The 27,695-nt window shown below is 41.0% G+C and overlaps 2 protein-coding genes across 5 annotated transcripts in view; both read right to left on the bottom strand.

Moving 5' to 3' along the window:
- Positions 1–26,404, bottom strand: part of LOC117145971 (homeobox protein abdominal-B) — a 42,679-nt gene extending 16,275 nt beyond the window's left edge. Inside the window, exons 1-2 of one of the 3 annotated variants that reach the window (XM_033311875.1) lie at positions 21,060–21,148; positions 3,909–3,990 (exon numbers count right to left, since the gene is read on the bottom strand). The gene's annotated coding sequence lies outside the window, so the exon portion shown is untranslated. Of the gene's footprint in view, positions 1–3,908; positions 3,991–21,059; positions 21,149–26,322 lie in introns of those variants that run through there. The other 2 variants (XM_033311876.1, XM_033311874.1) reach the window with 2 other exon arrangements.
- LOC117145970 (dynein assembly factor 5, axonemal) lies at positions 12,296–21,148 on the bottom strand. Of its 2 annotated transcripts, none has more exons than XM_033311871.1 (2): positions 21,060–21,148; positions 12,296–15,583 (listed from the first exon to the last, which is right to left on the bottom strand). In XM_033311871.1, the coding sequence occupies exon 2, from the start codon at positions 15,070–15,072 to the stop codon at positions 12,538–12,540; it is 2,535 nt and encodes an 844-aa protein (XP_033167762.1). In that variant the 5' UTR covers positions 15,073–15,583; positions 21,060–21,148; the 3' UTR covers positions 12,296–12,537. The 2 variants fall into 2 exon arrangements, with proteins under 2 accessions (XP_033167762.1, XP_033167763.1); XM_033311872.1 differs by lacking the exon at positions 21,060–21,148 and adding an exon at positions 15,713–15,731.
- Positions 26,405–27,695: the final 1,291 nt, after the last annotated feature.

Genomic DNA, 27,695 nt, shown 5'->3' with positions numbered 1-27,695 from the left:
TGGGTCAGGCGTAGCCTATTTCCTGGCGCACTGCGTTGTGATTTGCATAACAAAATGTTGCACAATCATTGCGAAAGAGTGGGGCGGAGCGAGCGACGAGGATAGAGGGAGATAGAGCTGGAGGAAGGATCCAACTAGGCGGCACATACGTTTTCAAGTGCTGAATTCAGGGGGTGGCCAAAAACCACCCGGTGGGTGGTGGGCGGTGTCGCACAGCCTTGTACATTTGTCACAGTGAGCGTGCGTTTGTGTTTGTAAGTGCTTGCTGAAAATTTATGGCACAACATTTGAGTGTGACACAATTTAACTTAATTCGTTAAGTCAAAAGCGTGTGAAATGTACATGGGAAATTATTATTTTCAACAGTAAATTCTACAAAGAGCATCAGGAGTTCTTTAACCTAAATGGTTTTAAATTGTGTAACAAATTTATTTTGTATTTTAGTGGATATGATTTAAAAATAGCTTTATGTCAAGGCGTGTAAATAGTTAAGAGCAGTGTCTTTAGTCTTCGAAATTATTTCTTATTCGTAAAATATGTGGTTTTAACATCCAATAACCGACTGTTTTTAAATCGAATAATTCAAAAAATCACTAAGCTAATACCATAAATTCTGTGTGAAAATAATTCCAAATCAAATATTTGCAGCTGTACGAAATTTAAATCCACTTGGCTAAAATGTTGGTAAACAATTTACAGTTAATTTGTTGGCATTTTGAATGCATCGTTATGCGTTATAACAACTCATGGCTGGCATTCCCAAAAGCAATTTAAATTAATACAAAGTGCACACTCACCCCGACACTTGCACATACACATACACTCGGAAAAACTGAGCAGACAGCCACCCAACAACTACCACCCACTTTTCGCAGTCGCCGTCGCAGTCGGCGTCGAAATGTCAGATTCAAGCAGCGCGCTCAATAAAATGATGCGTGCTTAAATGTTTTTTATTGCCGCTCGGCAGCAGCAGCAACAACAAAAGGAGACACGAAGATATTTGCCACTCACACAGCTGCAGATTTGACAAATTTCTCTCGCAACACGACAGAGAGAGAGAGAGAGTTCATAAATGTGGCTAGCAACATGTTGCCAAGGCGCCTGGCAAAATCACTTAAGTCGAAAATAAAATAAATGGCAAAGAGCAACAAGAGCAAAGCCAATTCAAAGCGATGATGATGGGCGGCAATGGGTGGCATGGAGTGGGAGGTGGGAGCGAGGCAGGAAGAAGGCTAGAGCGAGAGGAAGAGAGTGAGAGAGAGAGGGGGAAAGGACGAGGCAGTTGGAATGTGTTGCCGGCTGATTTGGGGGACATATTCAAGCAGCGGAAGCAGCGCAGGCAAGCGGAAGAAGTTATTTCAATTGCCTTGCCTTCCAGCCCCGAACGCAAAAATAGAGAGAAAAAGTGGAGATGTCACTACACCGGAAGAAATTGTACAAAACTTCATGAATTATTAATTTATTAATTACCTAACTAACTAACTAAGGGAAGTTGTCCTTGTTTAAACTTAGTATGTAAATATTAGATTTTTTTAACACAAAATTAAATTATATTTTTTATATCCTAACAGCGTTTTTGTAAGCGGAAAACCAATTAAGCTCCCTAGAGACAATTTCAATTATGGCTTGCTCCTTAATGTAATCTCATTATAGCTTTATTTTCTTAAAATTAAATTTTTCTGTGTGGCTTCCGAAAAAAAAGTGTGCCCCACCCTGCGGCACGTTCAGTAGCTTAGTTGCCTGCGAGTGTGTGTATTAGTTACCTGGCACGCTTCTGTCGGTGCCTCCAGCCCCCCACCCCCTCCCCAGGATGCCCTTCAATCGTGTGCGCTGTGTGGCAGGAGCAGGACCCAAGTGTCGAGTGCCAGGACGAAGGCTAATGGCATTTAAGTTTTGTTAGCCGGACTCGCCCGGGCACATGTGGCACGTCAGGAGCGGCGGATGGCGGATGGTGGATGGTGGTTTTGTGGATGGGAATGTGAGACAGAAAATATATTGGATGGAATGTTAAGGATGGTGGAGGAGACATTGTAATCCTAATACCAGGCAACCCAAAACAAATCTGTGTTTCAAGCCAAACTTTGTGTTTCATAATATTGCGTATATTTACACAAAATTATGATTAAAGTACTTAAGTAAACTGCATAACTCGTATTTAAGCCCCTCTGATTGCCAGCAAATTTTGCAGATCTGAACCTCTTATTTCGCTCATGTTTGTCTTGTGCGGCATATGAGTGCGTTATATATCTCTACGTTTTCGGTCATTTTGGTAACTTTTTGCCAACCATATTTGGCCTCGAGCCTGGCGAGATGGATTTTTGGTACTGGCCAACCAAACTTCTGTCCTTCTCCGGCTTGCCAGCATTTTGTCTATTTTATTTCATTTTCATTTTATTGCATTGACAACAACGCAGCAGCAGCACATTCCACAGGAGGAGGGTCATAGGTCACAGGATGTGCGAGGGTGGCTGACTTTTTGTCTGCCGTTTTGCTGGAATTTTAACAAGCCACTCTCGAATCATCATCATCATCAGGGTCCGCTTCATTTGCCCACGGCATCTTTCGCCAGAATCCCTTGGTCGTCGCCATTTTTCACTTAAAGAAAAGCTCTGCTCGCTTCATCGATTTTAATTTTGAAGCTATTCATATATAGTAACAGCCACAAGGTGATTTTCAGAATATATTTTGAATAAATAATACAATAATTCAAAAATAAAACTGATTTTATCAAGACTTTTTGCTTAATAAGCCTATTAGTCTAGATTGAACTTCAAGTTTTCTTAATTCCCCATGCGTTTGTGACAACTGTTTTTGATTTCACTTTTTTCTCTCAAGTGTCATTGTTGTCTTTTCTTTCCTTTTCTTTTCGCTTCGTCCTTGTTCACGTTCGTCGTCGACTTTGCTTTTCAGCATTTGGCTGGCTTTTCTCCGTCTCTGGGCCGTGTGTTAGTTTTGACGTTAACTGTGCGGCTGACTTTGTCCGCCCCCTTTTTTCCGTATCTGCACGCCCATGCCACCCACTTTGCCGCCCGCTTTTCCGCCCACCCTCTGTCCGTTATGCCATGTCAGCATAATTTAATGTGCCATTCTGTACTGTTTTTCTGCGCGTGTGTGTGTGTAAGAGAGTGAGTGGGTGCTGTCAACCTGGCAGCTAAAGTGTGTAATTCGTCATTCATATTTACCCCCTGATCCGCCACCCACCCACAAACTTTGGCTTGTGCGTCATCATTTGCTGAGTTGTAAACCTTATAAATTGCTGGTTCCTATAGCCCGCCTTTTGAGCAAATAACGGCATGAGAACTCGGATGCTAGCAATCAAATTATAGAATCTAAATTGACGGGCTCACTTTTAGACTTTAAGTTAAGTTAAAACTGGAAATAAGCTAGCTGCACTAGCAAACCAATTCAGCAGCTGCAATCAACGCTGCAAGCCAGCTTGACCCCGGGGGATTTTGTGTCCGGTGGTGACCTGTTTAATATGCCGCTAATTGATTTTTATGAGGTGCTCTAATGAATGTCCTGGGTGGCCCATAATTGCCCAGGCACACCAACACACACACCCACCAGGCGCCAGGCGGTTGGCATATTTCGTTGGGAAAGGAAAGGAAAGTCTCTGAATATTTCATAAAGTTATGCGCTCGCTAATTAAATTGCCGCGACACACAGACACATGAGCACACAGACTGTGATGTGATGTGATGGCAAACAGTTCACTATCGGCACTTCACCTGGCGCGACGGTGGGTGGTTGGTTGGGTTTTTGTTGGAAAATGCCACCCCCAAGGACTAAGCAATTTTAAATGAATTTACATTAACCGTTGCCGCAGCGAATGGCTCGCGAGTTTCCTTGGAAAATTGTTCGTGCTTCGTGTGCTTTAATTGTTTTAATTTTCACTGGCATTTACTCACATGTGCACAAGAGTCCTTTGCTAGTGTTAGTTCGTTTTTCTCTTCTCTTTTTCCTTTATTTTTTGCTTGAAAAACTTTTTCCCTGCAAGGGCAAAACAACAATAAGTTAATAAAACACACTCACATACACACACACACGACGAGAACAAATTAAAATGAAATAAACTTTTACTTTTTCACTCCAAATTGGGTTAGCACTTTGGCCGAGAGACAGACAATTGAATCAAAGTCGAACGTTCAAATCGCTTAAAACTTGACAACTCGAACGAAGGCAAAACGGTAGCAATACTAAAATCCAGGGCTTTGATTATTCCATGCCATTAATATTTTCAATATATGTACGTAGTAGAATCAGTCAATCGATTATTATTAGCCAGGCTATTTTGTGGGATTTAACCAACTCCGTTTGCACAGCCAACTCGGTTGCGGAACAACTTCCATAGACAAGAGTTCGGCGGAGAGAAGCCAACACATGGCTGAATAAATAAATCATAAAATGCTGAAAAACGATTGTCCGGGAAAAGTGTGTGTCTATGTGTGTGTGTGTGTGTGTGAGTGAGTGTGTGTGCGCGGGAAAAGTGGCAATTGTGAACTTTTCTTTCGGGTTGGCCGATTTCGATACGAGCAATTGCAGCGAGAGTTGCAATTTGGGGAATGTTTTATTCAAGTGTTTTCGGTTTGTTGTAGATTGGCCCATTCACAGAACTGTGTGTTTTCCCCACATGGCTGAAAATAACTAGTTATGACTGTCAAATTGGATCAGTAAGCTGGCTGTTGAATTTATTATTATTTTATACAAAACGATTTCATAACTGGAGATGTGTAGAGTTTTGTTTTCGTCTATCAAATGAAGTGTGCGATTCGATTTAAGTGCTAGTTTTATATTATTATTTTTTTTTTCAGGTTTCCTAAGTAATTGTTTTCACCCACTGTAAACCACTTAAGGAAGGGCTAATAAAATAAACACCGCTAAATGGCGCAGGATAATGGTCACACACCCAACTCAAGTTGAATCTCGGTCCCTCGTCATTTAACATTACAGTTACTTTTTTGCGGGCAAATTCCAGCACATATCCTTGCCACCCAGCCCCCAGCCACGCCCACAAGAACCGAAGGTAAATGGCAGCCATTCGGCAGCCAAATCTGCAGAGCACACAAACATTACGTGGCTATTTCGAGCGCAGCATTTAAGCTCTTCAATCTACAATTCCCCCGGCGAAGTCTTAAACTTTTCGTTTCTGTTTCTGTTGCTGCCACTGGCTGCTGCTGCTGTTGTTGATGTTATATTTATTTATTTTTATTGACAGCATTATATTTTATTTATTATATTGAATTCATGTCATTGTGCTGCCACGACCAGTTCACCCGGGCCAAGTTAAGTTCGCCATCCCAGCCAGGCAGCCAGCTTTGTGGAGCAGGAGCAGCTCCACTGCCACTGGCACGTTCTCAGCGGGCTGAGATGTGTGTTTGCGCCATTATTGTCAAGTCAGCATATAAAGCATCCAGCAGCCAGCGAAGGGTGGCCCAAATCTCAAATACACACACAGGCACTGAGAAAAAAAATGGCAAGCAGTAAGTTCAAAGAGTTCTAAACGATTTCCCATAATTTCAGCCATTTTAGAACCAATTAAAAACATTTATTCTTCCTTTAAAATCTATATGTCAAGGATATGTCAATGTCAATTTCATGTTTTAAGTAAATTGTAATTGTAAATTGTTTTGAAAATAGATAAAATAGATGTGCCTTTTATTTTCAAGTGCATTCACTCGTAGTTTGAACGGAAATCGTTATATAAATCAAAGACAGATTATAAATGCTGCGCAATTTTCAAGTTATTTTTGCTAGATGCGTCTGCGAGGGTTGTTCTCATGACGCCTTTTTTTAGGGGTAACTGCAAAGGTTTGGGACAGTGAAGCCTGCGCTGAGTGACAGCTAGATGTGGACAACTGTTGAGTGGATGGATACTAGACTGGCTGTTTTTGGCTGCTGGGGGAGTTGTTCATTAGTGCGGAAGAGAGCGATTGAAACGACACAAAATGAGTGAAAATGTCAGCTAATTATGTTTGCATTTTGGCCATATAGAACTGCCGCTGAGCCGGAAGTGCCGGCAGGCTCATTTCCGTTTGAAATGTTTCCTGTCATAATTCGCCCTCGCTGGGTATTTTTGTTTTTTTCCTGTCGCACAGCCATCTCTTTTTATTTCCACATCGATTTTTGGCTGGAAGTGCTCCAAGAATAAGTCAAAACTTTGAGGCAATTTGCCTTTAAAGCTTTTTCGCCAAGGGTCCTTGGGGTTTTCTTTTTTTTTTTGCCTTTTTTGGCGAGAAGAGGACGAAATGCGCTTGTCACGGCTTATTTCACTTGAACTTTGGGTCAGCAAAGTTGGCGTGCTCAAGCTTTATTTTTTTAATTTGCTGCGGCATTTTATTCGCTAAACGTTTGTGTTTTTTTCAGTTTTTTCTTATTTTTTTTGTTGGCCCGGCCATTAGACAGCCGCTCCTTTGTACACAAAAAAGCGAAGAATGAAATGCGAAATGCAAAGGGAACGAGAAAGAGAACTTGCCGCAATTAACTAACTGCCTATGATTGATGACCTTTTAAATGGGAGAGCGACAACTTCTCATTATTGCCATTATTATAATCTCCTTTTGAATCCGTCAAAAGTAGGCCCAGTCCCCTAATGGGTTGGCCATAAGGCGAACTGGGTCAAAGGTCACCGCACTCGACTAATTGCCGTCCAATTGGACCACATGTCGACTGAGTTGCCGCTTATTGGATTGGATTCCCTCGGATTGGATTGGATTGGTTTGCATTGCCGGTTGGCTCTTAATTGTCAAACGAATGCAGGCGAATGGAGTGCAATGTTTTAAATTAATGCATTATTGGCCATGTGCCATCGATTATTTATATTGCAGTTACCCGGCAACATTCAGTTCATCCATCAGTTTGTCAATCAATCAACTAACTGGCACATGAAGTATGCAAAAACTTTTAACAAACAACTTGATCGAATGTGAAAACTTTTCACATAATTTCTCAGTCGAACAGGAAATATTCTATACACATTTTTGTCACATTTCCTAATTGGAATTGACGTGGAAATCGAGTGGAAAATCAAAACCTACCAAGAGTAGTATATAAAGTATATCAAGGACGATTTATTTACTCGAAAGTCACAATGAAAGTGCTTGATGATATTTAAAGCAATCCTGTTTTCGATACTGATGATTCGGTTTGAGTACTATTATTTGTTGCTTCGGAATACTTGATTATTTATTATATTCTAGAATCACTACACTTTTCCGAACCGAAGCGCTTGAAGTGCAATTTGTGAATGAACTACAATTTGTTTGAGGCGGCAGATAAGGTAGATTTTCTAATCGTTGGTTTTTCAAAATCTCGTTGAGATGGAACCCTTTAGCCAAAGGGTCAAAAAACAATGACGTCACTCAGTGCGCAAATCAATTATTTCCACCAAATGAGAACGTAAAATCGTGGGAATTAAGTAGAATAAAGAGCAGAGCTCCCTTTTTTTTGGGGATAAAAGGTAATCGAAATATGATGACTCTCCTGTCACCCAATATTTGGCATCTCTCTGCGCGCAGCGATCTCGTCGCAGCCGACTGAAATATGAGTCAATTATACTTCCGTACGCATAAATTAATGATTAATTGCAAAATAAATTGACTTGCGTCACTTAATTACGTAGCGCAAGCGACACTGGAGAAAGCCGATAGTGAAAGGGGGCGGGGTGGCGGTGGGCGGGCGCAGTTGTCACGCTCCGTGCAAAAGCCCGTCACTCGTCCGCCTGTCAACGCACTCGCACAATTACACTGCGCAAAATCAGGGAGACTTATCGGTCAAAAGGTATAACAAATGTTGTTTATTCCTAAAAAAATCTTTAAAATTTAATTAATATATAGGTATTGATATACATATATAATATAGGTATTAATTAATTGAAGTGAATTTCAAAAATATTTAGTAGCTTATAACTTACAAATTATTCACAAGTTTTTTGATAACTTGCAGCTAGCTGGCTGTTATGTAATTTTTTTTCAGTTTAGTTTGCAGTCCCAATTTCTTCGAGTGTGCACCAAGAGGGACAAACACATGCACAGAACGGCAATTTCTGCTGTTGACATTCACAGTCAAACATGCTTAATTAATGCCAGCAACGTTGCCATCAGTCGCTGGCTACCTCCCCTCCCCTCCCCCTGTAACCAACGACCGTTTCTCGGCATTTCGCAGTAAATGAGAGCCGGCGCAGTAAGACAACATTAATGCGAACATTAACAAATCTGCTGGCGCTGCCTACTGTGCTCCCTGTACCCCGGTACTACGCTACCCTGGCCACTACTTGGTACTCTGCGCCCAGAACGGAGATCGCCCGGCTCCCAAAAATAAACACTCGCCGGCATCATCATCATAATAATAATGATACATGGCCAAGTCGAAGTCGTAGCTCTCGAGTGAGTGGCCCGATGGCACTTGATGGTGCTCGTCTGGCTGCGAGCTCCGCTCCTTGATGAGCATTTTCCGATGATGGTGCCATCCCCATCACCCGCACCCATCCCCACTCATTCCCAACCGAACTCAGACTTTCGTTCATTGTCTGGCAAGATTCCCATAATTAAGCTCAATCGAATACAGTGGTTTAGGGGCGCCATTTGAAAAGTTTACTCCTTGTCTCTAAATACATATATTTTATTATTAGGACATTGCGTGCTTTGATAGTGATTAAAGGCTATGAATAGTGTTTAAACAATTTAAGTAATTTAAGAGTTTTTTCAATCGTTTAATGATTATTATAGCTAAAGGTATTGTTAACTGTTCGAGCTAGGATATAATTAAACAAATTATAATAAATATCAAGATATTTTTCCTGTATTTTTCCTATATTGAATATAGGAATATGAGCTATACTTTATATTACTACTTACTTTTTAAAGAAAGATAGTTTTGTATCTTTTGTCATTTCAAAAGCTTTTGCATTGTTTAATGGAATTAACCCTTTGGTTTCAGTGTTTTGGAAACTGCTTGCATTGCACAAAAATCAATAAAAAAAACCTTGCCGAAATGGCTTTCGCACCACTCCAGTTTATCCGATTTTGTTCGCCGGATCGAAGATGATGCAGGCGGGGATTGGCGGCGGTGGAACTGGAAACTGGGCGACTGGCGAGCAATTAACGCTGAATTGATACGCACTGCTCGGAAGGCATTGAACCCTCCTTCGTTCGTCCGGAACAGAAAGGCGCTCCAGTGCGTCCATTTAAGCGTTGGCATTAAGACGTAATTAAAACAACGCCAAATGGGAGCGGATCACAGGACCCCGTTCGTCCAGGAGCAGTGAGGGGGAGGGTGGGGGTTTGTGGGGCAACAAGGAGTCAAAAGATTATTTGTATTTAATTTCAAGTACGGTGGCAGGAAGGCACTGCTGCTAATGCTTCTGCTTTTAGCCTCTCTTTTTGCTTTCGCTTTTGCTCAGAGACAGTTTTTCTTCTTGCCGTACATAAAACTCAATTATAATTAAGCATTTAAGTGGAAACGAGCGAAGCTGCGAGCAAATGAAGCGAACTCCGCTCGAGTGCAGAGAGAACTTCCACCATGTTTCAACTTGATGACAAGGATGCCACCAAACACGCCTCCCGCCCCCGGCGACCCCGCCCATTTTTATTAGTGGTAGCCAGCGGCAGCACCCTAATTGCTAAGAGCGCCACTCAAAGTTTCGGCAGGATAAGGATGGGGATGGAGATAGGGATGGGGATAAGGATAAGGATGGTAACTCGAGCATGAGGCGGTATTTAATTATCGTTCATCGCTCATCGCTGCCCATTTTATTGGGAGCGGCACTGAGAACAATTTCGTTTGCTTGCTAACTAGTAAGTTTATATAAAAATGCTAGTTAAAGGTTCTTAAGTTTTCTGTGCAAATAGGAAATTACTCATTAACAATTTAAGCATCTTGGCTAACTTGCAACAATTAAGCAGTAACTAACTTTCTCAGTGCATCACATTTGGCCTTTACCATTTGCCAGGATATTGTTACTCCAATTCCAGTTGCCATAGCAGTGGATTAATTGTTACGTAAGCCCGTTTAATTTGCAGGCTGCAACCAGAAGCGAAAAGTATCTCAATTAACGAAATCGTCGATGAGGTCAAAATATCATGGCCATCTATGTATTTTCCGGCCAAATAGGTCAGCGCCATTTGCTAGATATTTATTTATACAACTCACTCGCTTTTGGTAAATATATACGAAAAGTGACAACTGCCGAATGGTAAATGGTAAATGGAAAATGGAAAATGCGGAAAGAAAACGAACGGTTTGGGGGATGTGAAATTTTAATGAACTTTTAAACGTAATGAAAGTAATTTTCAAATTGCAAGCTCACAGAAAGTGGCAAGTGGGAGGGGGGAGGGGCGGGCATGCGGCTTAACTTATTTTATTTTTTTTTGTGCCCCAGTGAAATTCAATTGCGGCAGAAGTCGAGCGCTGGCAACTTTTGTGCGTCCTTCAGACAGTCCAGGCATTACCAACCCATGCCCACCCACCCAAAGAGAGCCCACCAGATAGCCCAACCATTCGAAACCTGGCCAAAAAAAAAAAACCCACTGGGCCACTCGAAATGATTTCGAGAAATGGCATTGAATGTAGCATTTAATTTGTGCGCCACAAGCGGCGGCGATGAGGATGGAGTTGTCGGTGGTCCTTGGCCAGGTCCGCAGCTCGGCTCATGGCTGCTATTTATAACTGTTTATTTGCCGTGTGCCATTCCCGATGCACTGCGAGAAAATGTTTGCAAAATATATAATAATTTCTGTAAATTCATATCATATTTGGCATATGGTTTGGCATTTGTATCTATTTAAAAGGTTTATGTTATAATTTTTAAGTATGCCCACTTTTTCTCCGAGTGCACTTGCAGCTCGGGCTCTGTCTGCCACTGAAAGGGATTAATTAAACTGACAACTGACGTCTGTGGGTGGCCATCGCCCCCTGCGAGTCCACAGTCGACTGTCTTTGATGCCCGGAGTTCGGCATAATTAGTTAAATGTGCTGCCTGGCCATAACAATGCGAAGAGCTGGCCAACCAGCACACCCGCCCGCAACTCGTTTTGACCCTGGCATTTAGTTTAATTTAATATATCCTCCTGGCCATAGAGATCAAGGCTGGCGATGAAGAGAGTCGCTAATTGCCAAAATATGTAATAATTAGCCGCGGCGAAAATGTGAAATAAAATTAATTACGTGTGCAAATCAGCCAAGGATATCTATTCATCCAGGCGGCTGCTTACATTTATTTGCAGTTAGTCATTTTGGTTGTGTTTGCCCCAAGCACACACACACACACACACACACACTATGTGTGTATTTTGTATCCTTCCCCATTTCCATCAGTAAACAGGCAAAAAAGCTACTGACGCTCATTTGCCAGCAATTAAGCGCACAGAAAGAGATGGAGACAGTCACTTGAAATGGCGCCATCTGAACTTTGTCGATATGCGAATGTATCTACAGTGGATACTCTGTAAGTGGAACCCTTTTTGGCCAGCCTATACTAGTTCATAGTATATATACTATTCATAGTTTGATTCATATTCTATACTTATTACTTTCATTGGGAATTTTATGTGAAACAATTTATTTTAGAAACAATTTTGTTTAACATTGCAGCTACGCACATTTGAGTGGCCACTGTGCTTGTGTGCCCTCATCCCCGAAAGCGAAAGATTCCAGGAGCTCGAGCGCGCGCATGTGGGTATTTTAATTAGAAAGTTGTACATTTTGCCTAATTTGACAAATTGTTTTAATATAGTGTGCAAACTTTTCGGCTACATGGCGGCGCAAATTAGTTTTTCCGTTGCCAGGGAATTGGGTCGACCTGCTGATGATTGAAAAATCCTTCAGTTGCGGCAATGAATGCGCCACAAGTTATGCAACACGGTGCAGGGGATTCGTTAATCCTGCGGATTATTAAAACACACAGCGCGTTGTGCCCAATTAAAATTGTAATTTGATGTTGCAAAAACCTTTTGGAGTCAACCGCAACTTCATGTGTGCTTAGCCTTTAATTGTTACTAATATTGGTGGTTGATTGAGAGGTCTGCAAAATGCATTTTCGCTGCTAATTGACGCTTTGCTAAACCCGAATGAATTTTCAATATTATGGTCAAATATAAAACAATTAGGCACATAACTCCAATGAGCTTTTTATTGTTTTTTTTTTCTATTAATATGAATACGGTTCCCATTTCCGGATATTTTTAAACTTGTATATTTACCATGCATATTAATTGCAGCTTTTGATGCTTTTTGCTTCATGATTTGCTTCCCATATTTGCAACCCAATTCATCATCAAACGGATTATTTTTGGCCATGGAAAAATAAACAAGAGATTTGTGAAATTTTCGCTTGCACAGATTTTACTTTATAGTTTGGAGCTTTTGTTTACAATAGTTCTTCGTACTTAGAAGTGGATATATGTATATAGGTCAATTAGTAAGAGAGTATTAAATTGCTAATCTCCAATATAAATTTAAATTGCTTTCCTAAGAAGCTTAATTTGCAATACAAATTGGTAAAATAAGACCTAATGAATTTTTAATTAATATGTAATGTGTTCCCTAATCTTCTGGTGCTGATGTAAGCTCAGGATCTTCATTGATGGTTAGCTTATCATAGAGTTCGGTGAGTAAATCCTTTTTCTGAGACATTGGTAACGCCCGTTGGTAGCGTTCCTCCCAGGCATCTGGATGAGATTTGGCCAAGACCTTTAGGGTAACGTCTACAGCCGCCCTCATGTCCTTCTCGAGACTTTCGTGATAGAGCAACAGCAGATCCATGGCGCGTTTAACTATAGCATCCCAAACCTCCCTTTCATGGTTCTTTTCAGTATCCGTCTCGCCGAACTTGGGCTTCAATTTACCCACCGCCAAAGCAGCCAGGATACGAATGCCAGCCGAAGGATCATCCATGCGCTGCATGGTGGCATAAGCTAGTGGCTTCAAATCTTCCACAGACATTTCCCGGAAATATACAACCGCCTTGATCGCATAATGCCGTGTGGTGACATTGCGATCTTCGAGCAGACTAGGCATGTATTTGGCCAGTGAGGGTAGCACTTCCACAGATTCCAGCTCGGCTCCCTGGGCCAAAGCACACAGAGTAGCCATGGCCAGGGATCTCATGGCCTCGGCATTGGAACCAGCCTTCCAGGTCAGATAGGGTTCCACAATCTGCGATACGAATTCACTTAGCATCTGGGTGCTGGCCTCACGTTCTACATTCATTGTTTTCGACCAAAATAGAGTTGCCAACGAGAGACTGCTAAAGATTTTAACTTGAGCACTATCGCAGCAATGCTGAAAGACGATCTTAACTTTGTCGATAAGAACGTGCACATAGGTAGCTCGAATGTGGCACATATTTATCAATCCATTCAACAGCATCACTGGTTCAGCATTATCCTCCAAGGCCGCATCCAGATTTATAACATCCTGCAGGGCCAAATGAAACCAACGTTCGTGTGTTTTAGCAACCGAAGTGTTGAGTAGTTTGACCATTTTTTCGATCAGCATTTGACCTAAATTAACATCTTCGTTTCCGCCATTTTCGAGGGAACTCGAAAGTGCCATTACTTTAATGGCACATACATATACCGACTCGTAGAGATCCTCCAGCTCGTTTTGCCCCGCATTGATCTTCAGCGATTTATCCACAATGGTATTCAAGAGTTTGAGTATATAATGCTGGAAGCCTGGCTTCAGAGTATGAGAGTAATCGGTGCAGCGAAGAAGCTTGGCCAAGCGCATTAACTGCTCATAGGTGCCACCCAGGGAGGCGGTGAACATGTGGTAGAAACATCTCATATAAGACTCACGGGCATTCCGTTCCAGGCCGTCGAAGCCGTGATCTATCCAGGCATCGTAGGACAACAGACGACCCATCAAGTCCGCCACCTTGGCGGCTTCCGCATTGACTTCTGCCACAAGATCGATGCAGGCATGGGCCAAGTCCCCGTAGATCTCGAAGAACTTGGCAGTCATGGCAGCCTCGGCATGCAAAACAAATTGATAGAGTAGCTTCAGGGCGTGGAGGCGAACATTATCCTTCCAGTCGCTTGTTTCCCGCGTAATAAGTTGCAAGAGTCGCAAGGATCGTTGCACCAATCCACGACATCCTATGGTAGGTCGCTTGACATCTTTCGGGTAATTCTCGACTGGCAAATCGCTTATTTCCTGCTGGGACAACTCGGCTTCGTTTTCATTGTAATATTGTATGCCACACTTGAGCCATTGCGGGTATATGTGATTCAGAACCTCCGGAGATTCGTCCTTCAGGCAACAAAGAACCAGCGGTAGAATTCTCTCAAAGAAGGAATAGCGATCCAATAGCTCCATTAGCATAAGAATGCCCATCTGACCGACTTCACGGCGAACCAATGGCATGGTGTCCATAAGAAGGGGCGACACCTCATTGAAGAGCCTTCTCATTACATCGCCACTGGCGTCCACGTGTAGACTCAGCCTGGCGATGGCTTTAATGGCCGATATCCTGGCCTGCGCATGCTTGTGATTCAACATGGCGTAAAGAGGTAGCAGAATGGATTCGGTAAAGGGACGAAACTCCTGGGTATCAGCCAAACGAGAGACAGTAACCACAGCGGAGCATCCTTCGCGCTGCACCACCGGATAGTCATCCTTGATCGACTTGATCAGAATCTTCACCACCAAGGGATAGCACTCCCTGAAGACGCCCACATTTTCCATTTTCGCATACAGGAGAATCATCAAATTCAGTTGCATAATGTAGAGGAGGCGGATTTCCTCGCTGGGCTCCACGGTTTCGGCCTTTCCCATCCGCTCCGCCAAAGTGGAAACCACATTCATCAGGTGGAAATCCGTCGGCGGAAGACCTGACAAAAAGGTACTTACCACTTGAACGGCTTTAGAGCGAACGCTTTCGAATCTATCCTCGTAGCATTTCAGTAGATGCAGATACAATTTATCGAAAACCTCGGCTATTTTGTCAGCACTCTCGCCGGAATTGATTGCTTCTGTGCACTTATTGAACAGTTCATCCAGAACTGTCGTCTTCTGACGTCGATCGGAGCTCTCCAGATCAGAGCAAATCTGCTGGGTATCCACATCGAAGCCCATTTTTGAATTTATTTCCTATTTCTTTGGAAAATTATTATTCAAGATATTGAGAAGTGTTCAGCTGATTTCAGTTGAGCGGCAAAAGATAAAAATACACTTTTCGTTGAGATTGTTATTCTATTTTTTAAGGCATTCTATTACTTTTTGGTAGCTATCAGTTGAATATATAATTACACGATTTCTTGTTTTGAGCTGCTGTAAGTGTTTTTAATATTTTCTTATTTGAAAAGTGTATCTTACTTGCGCAGAGGCTTTCAATTCTCTTATGAAATCTTTTTTTGCTTAGTTCTTAGCTCCTTTTTAGTGGTTTTCAAATATAATATTCCGTTATAGATATTTTTGCAATTTGCTGTTGTGGATTTTTGTTTTTCGTAGTGAAAAGTAGTTAGTTGCAGTGGATTCTCATCCAATCTTCCAATCTTCCAATCCAGAATTCCCAAGATACTTTTTTTTACGGTTTCGCGAGATGACTTTGTGATTTTTGTTTAGCTGCTTTTCATAGATTTCTAGGCTGCAAAACGAGAATGTTTAAACGTTACTCAAGCGGCAAACACACGGGTTGCTATGGCTACACAAAAAAAAACAGTTTTCGTTATATTCCCGCTTTTATGTTTTGTTTATTTCGCCCAAACAAAATTACCCGACAACGTGCCGCAAACCAATTGCAGAATGATCAGCTGTTTGTGCGCTAAAAAGTGCTGTAAAGCTGGCGAAAAAGAGTGCTGGAAAGCTTCGGTTTGGCGCGCATTTTCGAATGGCTCTCGGTTTCCGCTTTCTGTTTGAAGCGCTATCGCTTATTTGCCGAGCTAATTAGGTGCAACCATAAATGAAATTTCTCGGGAAAAGAGAGCAGGGAAGTATGAGCAGCGGCTGTCTTTTTATGAGTTCGACTCTGGGCGGCGATCCATAAAATAAGTGTTTCTGTGCCGCTCGTGGCTCATATTCGTAATGCCTTATCTTTGGAGCGGGCTATCTAATTGCGTTGTCGTTTCTTATCAACGGAACGACAATATCTAAGATTGATTGCCGGCACAACTAGCCGACAGGCCGACGGAATGACTAGCTGACGAACTGACGGACTGAGTGACTGACTGGCTAATGAAAGGAAATCATATAAAATGTCTATTTTTATCGCAACTTAATTGCATTTGTGGGTCACCGAAATTAGGGTTATAATGAGCACACACACGAGAAATGCGGGCTTTGGTCGCAGATAAGCGGAAAATGGCAGTATCGATATCGAAATAAATAATTATAATAATTAACTCAGGTAAGCGGCTCAACATAGTATCGTTTATCTCGTGGGAAGATCAGACTAATGAAATTGCTGATTTTAATTTTCAAAGGGTTCAGCTTAGGCGAGTTAGCAGCTTACATTTTGCTTACAAATTGCAATTAGTTGGCGTTAGTTGTTTTAATTAGGCTACAATCGTTCATTGACAATATCAGATCTCTTGCCTGTGAATTAAGTTTAGAAGTATAAATATATATGAAGTAGCACTTAAAGGCAGTAACCCGAAATTGATAGAGTAAAATTAGGTATTCAAAAAACTAATGTGGTTTATACCCATAATGGATTGCATGCTTTTCCGCATTGTTTTATTATTATGATAAGCTAAAAAGGTTTTTTTTTAACAATATAATACGAAAATCTTTTGACTGTGGGAATTTTGAAGAGCTACCGTTTTTAAGCGGTGGTAAAGGTAAAGAAAAAGGTAACGTTGCCGTGGATATTAATCCGTAGATTGTGAGGCATGCAACCCGGTCTGCTATCCGCTGTTGATCTTTCCATTTGAATTTCATTTAATGCCCGTTGTGTGTGTGCCTGTGTGTCGAGTATTTTTTCTTGTTTTTATTCAATTTCCCTTTCGTTATCCCATCTGTAGGGTTGCTGCTCTACAGATAGATTGGCGTGCCCAGTTTCGCTGGGCATATTTTATGAGCGATTCTTTTGCTCCTCTACCTACTGTCGAAAATTTTTGTTGTTGTCATTTTTATTGAAAGCCAGATACAAAGATACACCGGGCAAACACACGGATGCGACGGATACAGCCAAAGATACAGATACAATGGCGAACTCATAAGTTTTGCTGCTCCCATTTGTGTGCACAATTCGATTCCATACCTTTTTGTGTGCGACGGCAGGCGGCACACGCTCCAAAGCAATTAAGCGCATGAATCAGGTTCGTTCGGCTTTCAGGGCAGGGCAATGTATCCGAGTATCCAAGTATCGCCGTATCTGCGTATCTGAGTATCCGCTCGCATTTCAGTCTGTATCTGTGTGTGTGTGAAGGCGGCATGCGCTTTTTTTATGGGCCAAAGAGACACAGCAGGCACCGGCACAATAAACTTAATTGATATGAAATGAAGTCATTTGGCAAAATCACTGGAAGAGTAATGGACCGCGCTCATTCAATTTGATTTGATGTCGGCCAGTTCGGCTCGACAACAAAGTCATATGTACGCAAGTGTATGTGCTGTGCAAATTTATTTATATAAATGCATGGATGTGTGTGTGCGTGTGTGTGGATTTTTCGAAAGCAATTGAGCATATGAGGTATTTACACACATCTGCATATCCATTTTTTTTTGCGCCGACCAAAAGAGTTTTCAATTAAAAGTTACATTTTTTTTGCGCGCCGGCAAAGTGCGGAAGCCGTCTGAACTGGTCTGCAGATAAAGCCAAAAAGCAACCAGCTGGCTTATAATGGTCATAATTATTAATTAGATACACATGCACACATTGAATCTATGTGTGTAGCTGCCAAACACGATTGCGGTCCAATTTGAAAACCCCCCTCTGCGAGGAGCTGAAGTCACTTAAATGGAGACTTGAATGCAAAAGGCGAATGCAAATTTGCCAATTGATATTGATTGAATTGCAAGCTGCACCGGCAGCACAGCCACTGCCACTGGCTAATTAGTTTTATATATTTTTTTTCCAACTGGACGACCGCTTAAGTGAATGACGACGAACTGCGTCACTTGGACTTGATTGAGTCGATTTCTCGGAATCGCTGATTAGAAACGTTCCTAATGGCTTGACTTTTGTCGCACTTTTGCGGCACTGCGAGATGTGGCGCTTTGGAATAAAACGTAAGCTCCCCTTTTCCCCAGTTACCCCCCAAATAATCCCCCCAACCAGCCAGCAAGTGCTCCTCATTTCATATTAATGGGCCCCGTTTAATTGCGTGACTCATCAGCTGTAATCGCCGCCTGACATCGTGAAGCGGACTGGTTGCCAGTGGAGCTGTCTGCTGGGTACTTGTTTACTTGTTGGTCCACCTCGAGACCATGGGGATGGGTTTGGGAATGGGGGTTCGGGCATTGGAGCCCGGACTGGCTCTTTGAGCTCCAGCCGCTTTGCCAGCAGAAGAAAGCTCGGCTCTTAATTAATAATCAACTGAGCTGGCTGGCAAATGGGGGTCTTGATTGGCAAATTGATATTGATCACTTGGTTAAAATTTGAATACAGAAGAATATAACAATGCTTAGATATATTTAATAGGAACATTCGCAAGTAGGCCTTCAAAATAATTGTATATTGTAGCCATAAAAACCAATCATTACACATCTTAAAGTCAACAATAATTCATTATATTATTCATTAATAAAGCAAAATATATATTTTTCTATGTCTATTTCGTTTTGCTTAGGAATTTATCACTTGAAATAATTGAATAAAATTTTTAATTGAGTAATAAGATGTGCCATATATCGAAAAAGTGGTGATTAAGCGTATCAGAAATGTGGCGGGGCGATTAATGGTCTATGGACCCATTTTGTTTATGCATTCTGTTTTCAGTATGGCCATTGCATTAGTTTCATTATTTGTTTACACACGCTATTAGCGTGAAAAATGCAGGCACTCCGAGTGTGATTGTTGTAATGAGAGCTGCGAATGCTTTCTGTTTTCGAATATAACTTTTCGCATTTGCATTTTTGCGTAATCGCCGCTGGGCCCATTCAAATGCCAAATGGCTGAGCCCGTGTTCTGTTTGTGCAGTCGCATAGTTTCGCTGCGCAGCATGTATATACGAGTATATAGATATAGATCCAGACTGACCAGTTCCAGTTCCAGGCTATTTCATGCCATGGCAATCCATTCATTCATTCATCGCGTCAAGTGTCAGGCCGTCTGTCAGTCAATCAGAGAACGGTTTGAGTAACAATTTAATTAATTTCGTAGTGCAGTACGAAATGCGAACCTGTTGTGCCACAGATATGTATTAGATATCATAGCACACATCCATATGCACACACATAATTCTGCGGCTCTGAATGAAATTGCCTTTTAATTATGCCTAATACTCATGACATGACTCAATTAAATGCCAACGATGACTGGTAGAATTTGCTGACTGCTGAATCCGAAACCCATCCCAAAAGATATCACACTCAGATACAGATGCAGATAGAGATAGAGGATCCAGAACCCGAGCGAAAGAGAAAGCTTGTCATTTCGCAGTCATATTAGTTTTTGTTATCTACAGGCATGGTAATTAACACAAAAGCACAGGCGGTTAATATGGCACATCTGTGAAGTAAATCACTTTGCAAGGTCGACTGAAGTGCGGCTCTTAAAAATCGAGTGCTGCTTGAAATTCGGAAGTAGTCAATTATAAAATCTTAGCTTAAGCTTTTGAATATGCTTCCCATACATTAAGTGTGGCCAGACTAGAACTTTTTGTTTTAGATTTTGGAACACCCGTTTTTATTGATTAGCTATCTCTTCCCGAAAAAAGACGTGGTTATTCGCTTGTTTACTTGCGAATAAATGCACAGTCATTGATAATTCAGTTTCTTTGGCATTATTGTGTGTGTGCGCGCAATCATTTGTTTACATTCCCTTATAGTTGCGGCAATTGACAGGGCAATGTTTCCCCGATTGCGATTACTAAACTGGCAAACTGGCAAACTGGCAAACTGGTAATAAATGTGCTGAGAGTGCTGAGGCAGCCCATATGCTCACCGACATGGGTTCGGTACAGAATGGGACAAAATAAATATACACACGAATGCGAGTTTTTAGCACATTTTACCGTAGTCATCAATGCACAGGAAACACCAAAATCAACAACATTTACAAGAGCTGGCGAAAACGGCATCGGCGGCAACATCATCATGAAATTGAAATTAATTATATGTCAACAACGTGATTACAGAGAAATTTAACTAATTCGAAATCGCTGATTTATAACGAGCTAAACGGGTTGATAAGATAACGATTTCAGTAATTTATCGTGTATCGATGGTCTATCAATTTTAAATCGAACGTTTGACTTTCTATTTGCAAATGATAATATGGTTGCGAAATATAAGTTAAGTCACACCTACTGTTGAAAGTTTTATAGAGGGCTTAAGATATAACAAAATAATTCCTATCTAATGTAAAATGTTACTCTTTATTGAATGACATTTTTGATAAGCAGATCCCCATTATTTTCAGACATGCCATAGTGATAACACATCAAAGTTGAGCTGATTGACACAAAAAAAAAACGTGCATTTAGTGCGATTAAATTACAAAAAAAAAAACTTAATTTATTCTTGTGTGTGGGATAAATTTCTATGTGGGCATAACCTGGTTGATAAGATAAGATTTTAGGTCATTTATCGTATTTGATTGGCCAATTAATTTGATATTCAAATACTTCCTATATAGTAAAACTTACATAGTAATGAATTTTAAGGTTTTAACTGCGATTAAGTTTAAGTTCCCGAATGTCTGAGGTAACTTTGCTTTAATAATGGTTTTTTATACATATAAAAATTTCACATTTCACGTGTAAGTTTTGTAAAGCACTGATTAGAAACGACCGTCCGTGAAAACGGAATACGAATACATGTATCCGCTTATCTGGCCCTTTCAACCTTTGTCCTTGACCCCAGATGGGGGAATTCCGAAAGGTAATTCCGAGAAATGGTCGGGAATTAAGGAAATGTACTCAAATTATAGATTATTTCCCGTTTTTAATGCTGCTCACCTGTGAGGGGGCCACTCGGGCGGTTGTTGATTGTATCCGAATGAGTCAAGGTGGGCGAAAATCCAATTAAACGACTTTGTCTCTTCGCCGCGTTGTTGTTGGGTAAACGCTTTTTATGGGTGGACTATTTATAGTTTGGGTGGCAAAGGTCACCTCTTGTGGGTGGTGGTGGCCCTTTCTTCTTTTTATTTTTATTCAGTTTTATTTCTTTTTCCTTTTCTTTTTGGCTTTGGTTTCCTTTTGTTTTCACTTTTTTGTTATCCTTTTCCAGCTCACTTTTTACTCGCTGACGTTTTTACACGGCTCGTTGGTTTCGCTGCTGATTATAATCCTTAATTAGTCTAACGAGTTGCAAATTAATCCACTTTCCCTAATTAAATTGCCTTTGCCGCGCCAGGCCAAAAGAGAAAAAAAAATAACAAAAAAAAGAACAAAACGCAACTGCCAATGGCGATGTCATTTAAAAAATAAAATGAAAAAATTTACAAAATAAACGATACAAATAAAAAAAAAACGCGACTGACTAATGAAAGAAAAAAGAGGGGGTGGTATGAAAATGTAATTAATTCATTAGCCTGCCAATTGACAATTATTGATTATTGTTTTGCCTCGGCGACTGCGAATTAATTTTAATGTATTTTGGCTGGCTGTTTTTGAGTTTAGCTGCACAATTTGTTATTGCCCGCACGTCGTTCATTTATTTAATTTTTAATTATTTTGAAATGCGTTCTGGTTTCATAATTGGCAGCCCATTGTCTCCGCCATGCCGTTTGCACTCATATTATATGCAGCTATAATGCCTTTGTAATTTAATTAAATTTATTTGCATTCATTTATTTATGGTGAAACAATGTGCAAACCGAATCGCGACCCTGTTTTTGCTTCATTTGTCATCTGTGTTCGTTTTCAATTTGGCCATTTGCCTCGTTAAAATATTGAAATGTGGCGAATTTTTCAATGTGTCAACTGCGCTTAACAAATGTTTTAATTGTAACGAGAAAATCTGCTTGGGTTATTTTTAAATCTCCTTAATAAGTAGCTTGAACACATTTGTCGCCATACATTGTGTATGCAAATGACTAGAAATCTGATTAAAATACAGGAAATATAGTGCCAATATAATGTCGCACAAACACCGACGGCAAACGACGACAAATTAGTTTGTGAAATTTGGGGTGAGGCATAAAAAGGGGTCATATTTTTTTTGGACTCAATATTCACTGCTTTTCTTGGCACTTAACTGGGTTTCTCGTGCTTAACTGTTTTGTTTTATTTAATCATTTTTATAAGCATTTTAACCGCTCCGACCATAATAACTTGAGCTTTTCGGCACTTAAATGGCAGCTTTAGCGATTCATATCCATTATATAGTTTTTTTATTTACTTTTACTTATTTATTATTTATTATTAAAGCCAACGAGCGGCAACGGCAAACGACAGCGTTTATGGCTGAGCAGCGTAATTAATGGGCAAACGAACACACGGTCGACCATTAAGTGGACTTCAATTACGATTGAGCGTTTGCTTTATTTATAACACCTTTTTGCCAACTGAATTTAATTGAGTAATTGAAATATTTTTGTGAAAAATGGAAATTTCCTTTTTTGCACACGCTTCATAATTTATTTATGAGAGAATACATATATGTATATACGTCCATGTGTCTAGATAGCTATGGCTGTGCCACATAAATTGAATTGAAAATCAATTGGCAACAGTGCGGCTGCGTAACCTGTCAGCGGCGTTCGCGTTGACAAATTGCCTACCGAGCGTGCGAAACAGCAATAATAGGGGGGAAAAACAGCAACAACAAAAAAAGAACAGATACAAAATGCTGGCAAACAGCAATGCTGGAGGTGTGAGCGGCAAAGTATCTTGCAGATACACCAGCCAGCAATTAGCGAAGATGCTTGCTACTGCCGCTCAAATGGCTGCCTTCTTTGATCATTTTTTGTGCTGACCATATAAACTCGATCGCTGATTACTGATTGCCAATTGCCGATTGCCGATTGCCGTCGGTGGGAATGCGGCAGAAAATAAACAAATTAATGGGAAATGCCAAGCGAAAATCTTAAAAGAAAACAGTCCCATCCCCGGCCGATATATAAATATCATATACATATATATATGCTAACATACATACATACATATACACATATTTAAAGATATCGCTTAATGGCGCTTGACGTTGCTCTTGCCGCGCTAATTCTTTTGACCAGCAAACGCGACAATAACAAACAGACGAAATGCTAATTAGTTTCATGTGTGACTAATGGACACAAAAGCGGCACAAACGTTCCTACGCACGAAAGCAGTTCGGATACAAAGATACGAAGATACAAAGATACACATGCGTGACTTCTTTTCGCCGTTGTTATGTTATGGTTGTTATAGCTTCGCTGTTTTTCCTTTTGTTGTTGCTGTTGCTGTAGCACACACTTAATTAAAATTGTACACTCTCTGAGGGGGTCGATTGTTCAGTTCTAGCAGTACCATTGCTTGTATGGCCTCATGCCTAATTATAATTACGTGGCGCGTAAATTGAATTTGACTTTTTGGACCCGGCGGTCGGTCAAACGATTTACCGGCAACTTTGCGTTTCGACTTCGGTTCCACGCCGAAAAAAAGCGCAAAAAGCGCACAAAAACACGGCCAGAACGGATGGCAAATAAACAGAGAGTTAGTCAACAATCCGATACCGATACCGAAACACCGACCGGGACCACGAAGGCAGCGATTCTGAACGACTTCTGAGTGCGAGTGCTATAAAGCACGAATGTTGCTGGCGTGTTGCTGCTGCTGCTGCTATGCTGTTGCTGCTGCTGCTGTTGCTGTTGCTGCTGCTGTCGCTGCTGCGGCGCTGCTTTTGCCGCTTGTGTGAACTGCGCCGTGCAACTATTAAACGACGACTGAATGTGGCAATTATGTATCTAGATACATTTTGGCCAAACGCGTCGCGGGGGTTGCTGCTAAACGAGGGCCCATCATAAAACATATTACTATAATTACAATTACGCTGCGCTCACAGCGAGTGGGAGAGGGAGCGAGAGAGAGAGAGCGCGTGAGTGGGAAAGAGAGAGCGAGGGAGATAAAGCGATGGATATAGATACAGATACATTAACAGATACAGATACAAACAGTTTCCGCGCACGTGAACATAACGCACGGCAATAAAACACGAATTTTCATATGCATTACGGCTTAATTGTATCTCGTTGCGAACGATAAAGTGTGTGAGTGTGTGTGTGTGTGCGAAGCTCATAAATTCAAATTCACGATGTTGCCGGCCCGCTTGCAACATGTTGCTGGGGTGTCTTTATTAAATGCTGAATGTGTTTTATTGCTTTGATTGCTGCTGCCGCAGCACGGCGTCTCCAAGCACTTGAAGAAAATATTAGTGTTTGCTTGTCAAATAGGAACATACTTTAAGATACATTTTATATTTGGCTTTAGATATAGAGCTTTAAATAAAATGTGTGGAATGATATTGCTTTACATTTTGTCTATTTGTTTTGACAGTTTTTGCATATTTTTTTCCAAGTGCACCGCTTTCTGCACTGCGAATTGCCGACGTTGCCTGCCTTTGAGTTTGTTTTTAATTCTCTATAATTGAGTTATATGTACATACTTTAATAAGTCGGCGGATGCTGCCGCTGTTGCGCTGCGGAGTTCATGTTGCTGCCGTTCGTGGATGTTGCTGCTGTCGTTACCGCTGCTTGTTGCGACGGCGTTTAGCGCTAATTAATGCTGAGCCAACGGCTTTTCAATGGTTTTTATTGCTTTCGGCCTTTCGGTTCGCTGGCTTTGTCTTTCTCCTCTTAATTGCTCACCGAGATTTATTATTTGATTAATTATTGAGATTTCGTTGCCATATTCACCGCTCACATTTCGAATCGCTTCGTTTCGTTTCGTATCGTATCGCTACGTTCCCCGTCTTCGCCACTCTTTCCAATTTCTTTAAAAGCTTTTGCTGTTGTTGGCAATAATTGGTGTATAATTTCATTTCCTGAGAACGTCGCTTTGGGTCACCGCACACACAAAAGCCATTCATTGTCTTTACAGGAATGTCGTAATTCAATTTGTGTTGTTAGTCAGCAGTGTGAGATTGTGTGCGTGCCTCTTTCTTTTTTTCAGTTATTTTTTTTTTTTTGCTTTCCTATTTTATTAATAATAATTATAAGCTGCAAGAGGGGCGACAGCTCAATTAGCTACAAGGGTGCGATTATTAATGGGCGATGTTATGCTATTGATAAGGCCAATTACTCATGATTGCCATATTTATTTTTAGGTTATCGCGAGCGTTCTATATATTCGCGAAATGATTAATGCCGCTTCAATTGTGGTCAAACAGTCAAGCTACGAAAAGTTGCCGCAATCCGAGAAAACCAAGCCCACGAACTCCCCTCACATCTCAAGATCTCAAGAGCAACAGTTTAAGCTCCGGCTCAGTCCAGCATCATTAGGGAAGTGAAGCCACAATAACAATGGACGGGCTATGAGTGCCCTGATTGCTCATTTAAATTCTACGGGCTGCAAATTGAATTGAATTGGGTATTCGCTAAAAAGGGATTGAAAAGGGCAGCGGCGGCGAACTAAAAATAACTGCGAAAATATGAAACGAGAAATAACATCAACGAGATGCTGATGTTGCTGCTGCCGCTGCTGCCGCTGCTGCACAAGACGAAGATGAAGCAATTTAGATACACTTGAATAGAAGCACGACGAGCAAAAAAGTCGGGGAGTCGTGGAAGTCACTTCAAATAAACACGACTACACTGAGAGAAAGTTAGATCATAATGTGATTATTTGGGATAATGACATTGTCAAATAAAACGATTGAAGTGTGTTTTATTGTTAAGTTTATTGTTACTCTGGATTGTTTTATTTCCTGATAACTCACAGTATAGTTGAGAACTGAAAAGTAATCGTGTTCCACACATTTCAATTGAAATAATGATAATTTAATTTTTACGAATAAAATGCTTGCCTTGATTACATTTTTTTGGGGCTTTTCCCGCGAACTTGCGATTCAGTAATTTTTATTTGAATCTTAATATTAAAGTAAGTTACTTTCTATAATTTTATAGAGAATTTCGGGTGGATTATGTATTGTGGCTTATGGATTTCCCAAGAAGTAGTTATGTTTGGAAATTGAAATTCGGAGTACCTTATCGATTTTAATTCAACGTAAAAATTTGGCATTAAGAACATGTGTATTGATTCTTTATCAAAATAATTATTCAAAAACTCGTTTGGGACTTACCAAATTCTTGACGCAGGTAGTGTAATTTAGTGCTTTAATAAGAACTAAGACTTGTTCTTCAATAATTACTATAACTATTTTGATTGTAGGTTTATGACTTCCATATTAAAAATAATCCATTAAGACTGTTAAGTGGTTTGGTGTTTTTTCTCTGCACTGATGCAGTCATGTTCGGGCTGCATGCAAAACAAATTGTGCGTTGCATGAGGTGCGGGCCAAGGATGCTGCTCGATGCTGATGTTGATGATGGCGATGATGGTGATGATGGTGATGATGCTAGCACACACAAAAATTGCCTTACTTTGGGCGAAGAGTTCACGAAACACACGCGATGTTGCGGATGGGACTTAAGCCGAAACCGACGACCAAGGCGCTTCGGTCGTTAACGCAAAACGTCAATTTACAACTGCGAATGTGATTGTGAATGTGAATGCCCAACAGCGGCAAACAAGCTGGGCAACATTGACGCCACGCAGCAACATGTTGCATGTTGCTGCCGCTGCGAATGTTCCCCTTGCTGACGCTTTTGTTGTTGATTTTGCTGCTGCATTGCTTGGTCTAGAGAAAAACAAAGAGCACAAGCAAATAAACTTATTATAAATATCTCCACTTAAGGAGACGCTGTGGGGGCCCCATTTATGCTGCAGACACGGCAGCAACATCGCTGCAAATGCGCACACGCAAGCTGAAATCGCTCTCATTCAACTCACTCGGATGTACACTGGAAATATTTCACAGCTCAAATTTGCACTTTTATAATTTTGTTTAGTACACCTAAAAAACAATAAAGTCTTGGCTGCAATCTTGTATCCCTATTCCGCTTATTTCATCTTTAAAGTAACTGTGGTTGTGCACATTTTTTCTCTGTGCACTGAGAGAAAAGATAGTGGAGCTGTCAAGTCGCATAAGGCAAAAAGGCAACAAAAGCATTAAACGATGACAACAACATTGCGCTTAATGGACTGCCGCATTCGCGTCTCAATTCAAAAGTGCATCTCTCTCTCTTTTGCTCTATCCCCGTCCTTTTCTCCCTTCTATCTCTCTTTCTCACGCCACGGGAATACGAAGAAGTCTTGTATCTCTGTCTAATAGCCTGTTTGCTCTTGGCCTGCGTTATAAATCCATTATAATAAAATCATTTTGTTGTTTTATTAGCTTGGCAACATGTGGCTAGCTCAATGCCTCTTTCTCCCTCTCTATTTCTTTCTCTCTCACTCTCTGCGGTGTGGAGGGGGGCTTCAGAGTCAAGTGGCTTGGCAACATGTTGCTCGGCTCATAAATATTGCAAGTGTTTTCAATTAGCTCACATTCTGTGACTTTCATATTAAATGAGAGCGCGCCTGCTCGCTCATGTGCACTTTAAGAAAATTTAA

This window comes from Drosophila mauritiana, chromosome 3R (assembly GCF_004382145.1).
Source record: "Drosophila mauritiana strain mau12 chromosome 3R, ASM438214v1, whole genome shotgun sequence".
Taxonomy (NCBI): domain Eukaryota; kingdom Metazoa; phylum Arthropoda; class Insecta; order Diptera; family Drosophilidae; genus Drosophila; species Drosophila mauritiana.
This window is presented reverse-complemented; position numbering and strand designations above follow the sequence as displayed.

Excerpts from the sequence above, each read along its gene's own strand:
- LOC117145970 (XM_033311871.1), bottom strand. The coding sequence starts at position 15,072 with ATGGGCTTCGATGTGGATACCCAGCAGATTTGCTCTGATCTGGAGAGC.